A 2500-nucleotide genomic window follows, 5' to 3' on the forward strand; every position below is an offset into this window, starting at 1 on the left:
GTCTCAATCTGATTCCTGTCAGCAATTGCTTGGTATGGTTCTGCGGTTTCTGTGCCTTCCTCCTTATGTCCATCTCCCAAAGCCTTACGACTACAAACTCCGGGTTGAGGTTCATTACGATTATCTGAGTCTGGAACAAACCTTTCCTGCTCCATGACACAATAATCATTATCTTCATTTTCTTTATTACTGCCCTCACGCAAAGCACGCTGCTGAGCGTCAGCTATGGCAGATCCATGGCACAAATTTCTTCGAGTTTCTACCATATCACCATCTTCATCATCTGCTTGCCTGGGCTCATTTCCACTCTCTTGGTCTTCATCATCTTTACCTGCAATATGCGAATCATTCTGACCTGAGTTCCAGTCAAGCCGTGAGATTTGTGTTCTACTACGCCTTGCCGAGTACGTTTGTGGTATGATTGGAGACATAAGATATCCATAAGGGTCATCAGTGTCTGTGTTATGCTTGTCACTTTCAACTTTGGAAGTTAAAGGAGCTGAAGGACTAACAAACACGTTATCCCTGTTGTTCTCTGCGCTACTACCAACACGTGCTTCTGTTTCTCTGCTATTGATATCTGTCACCAAATAATCTCTTGTCCCCTCTCGTGCGAGCATTTCAGAGGCACTTGTTTCTGAAACTGGGTCACTAACAGACTCATTTTCTGGAATACGTTCCTGGTAAGAAACGTTTGTTGCCGATGGTTCAAGTCCTGTTGATTCCACATATTTTTCTTGCCCTGAAGCACCCTCAAAAAGCGCATTAACCGAGTCAGTAGTTTGGCTCGAAGAATTAGTTGAAGAGTTCTGCTTTTTTTGAAGAGCCAATAACCTCTGCACTGTACTTTCAAGAGCGCCATTCAGTGATCTTCGATGGCTTTTACCATTCAACAAAGTCATATTTTCCTTATCCTTGTCTCTTTTTTGTTGCAACAATCCTGTACTATTTGAAGAACTTGGTAAATTAGAATTTTCGCAATCATTGCTGCCGTTTGCTACTGTTGTAATGGTACTGCTTGCTTCTTCCTTGTTGCCAGCAACTTCTTCAAAGCTTTGTCGTAGCTCACTATAGACTTGCTTCACTTGTGAGTACAAACTTGTACCGCTTAATCGCGCTGTTGGCTGTTCTCTGGGAACGTGTCTGTTCCTTTCTGCTCCCATCTGTCTGGATTCTGGTATTGTGTTATGATAGCCGTTTGATGGTCGAGTTTGAAGAGCAGATAAAATGGATGGCGATGGCGCAGAATCTTGCACAGTCATTTGACTCACATTTGACTGGCAAGGAATTGAATTTAAATCACTGTCATTCTGATTCTGCAATAACGATGTCGGGTTTCTTTGCAAATTAACCTGTGTATGTCCTGCCGAAGGATGTGTAACTGGCTGCGGGATTGTCGTCCCAGCTGACGCTAAGGTTCGTTGATTGTTTAATTGTGCATTTAATGGTCTTGACTGAGCAAGCGCCTGGTTTAAAGGGAACACCGAATTTTCCCCTTGATAATGTGAAACCTGAGGTATATTTGCTTGATTGCAATGAAAATGGTTCCTGGAGAGTCCAGCCGGATTCGTTGACACATTCAAATTTGTAGCTGGCTGTGCAGAGTTTGCACAGAGATCTGACCGAGTTGATAATGAGTTAAATTGTGCTCTTTGTGAAGTGAGAGGCCATGAGAGAGGATTTTCGTGTGAGGGTGACCGAGCAACTCCCTGCATCTGCGGCTGTGCACTGGGAAAATGTAGAGGCTGCTGATAGCGCATTCTAACTGACGATAAATTTGTTGACGACTGGTTTTCGCTTAATCTTTGTTGACCTGCTTGTTGTGTTACCACATTTCTACTCCAAGTAGCAGGGGAGTGTGGTATTACTTGAACAGATGTTGGTGATGCTACCATAGGCTGTGGTCGTCCTACAAGTGAGCAAACTCTAGACACTTGTGGCAGGGTGTGATTCATTGGCCAAGACTGTCGAATGGTAGTTCTTTGAGCCATAGGGCCAACTGCACCATTTGGTCGCATGGTTACAGGTGGGGAGGATTGGTTGTCCGATGTCGGATTAGCGATTGTATTTGACATTCGATTTAAACTCACGGCATGCACTGATGCATGCTGTGAGACATTTAAGGATTGTGTGGTCCTTGTTGGGGCAGAGATACCAGACTGGTAAGCTGTAGACGGTACACCTGCCACAGATGCAGGATAGTGTTGTATGAAACCAGTTGGGTTACCCGACGTTACTGGCCCTGGTAATAGTGCATTATGAGCTGCAAGTAAGGAGTGTGCTTGTTGCGGCGGTAATCCCAATGCCAATTGGTACGAGAGAACAGATTGATAGTATGCAGCTTGAAAAAAGTTTGATGCTTGGGAATGCCTTGAGGGATTAGGTAGTTCTGATGTTGCAGTGGGTCCATTGTTTGCACTAACCACTGACTGTCCTCTTATAGAAGGGATGGTGGTTGGATGAGGTGGTGCTGGTGGCGTGAGAGGATCAGTTTGACTGG

General features: G+C 44.6%; 1 protein-coding gene across 3 annotated transcripts in view; it reads right to left on the bottom strand.

The window, feature by feature from the left end:
• Positions 1-2500, bottom strand: part of LOC138058868 (uncharacterized) — an 18013-nt gene that overhangs the window by 1919 nt on the left and 13594 nt on the right. For all 3 annotated transcript variants that reach the window (XM_068904313.1, XM_068904314.1, XM_068904315.1), the window contains one exon: positions 1-2500. This exon is cut by the window's left edge and continues 1919 nt beyond it; it is cut by the window's right edge and continues 193 nt beyond it. In XM_068904313.1, coding sequence (XP_068760414.1) covers positions 1-2500 — 2500 coding nt within the window.

This window comes from Montipora capricornis, chromosome 8 (genome assembly GCF_036669925.1).
Source record: "Montipora capricornis isolate CH-2021 chromosome 8, ASM3666992v2, whole genome shotgun sequence".
Lineage (NCBI taxonomy): Eukaryota > Metazoa > Cnidaria > Anthozoa > Scleractinia > Acroporidae > Montipora > Montipora capricornis.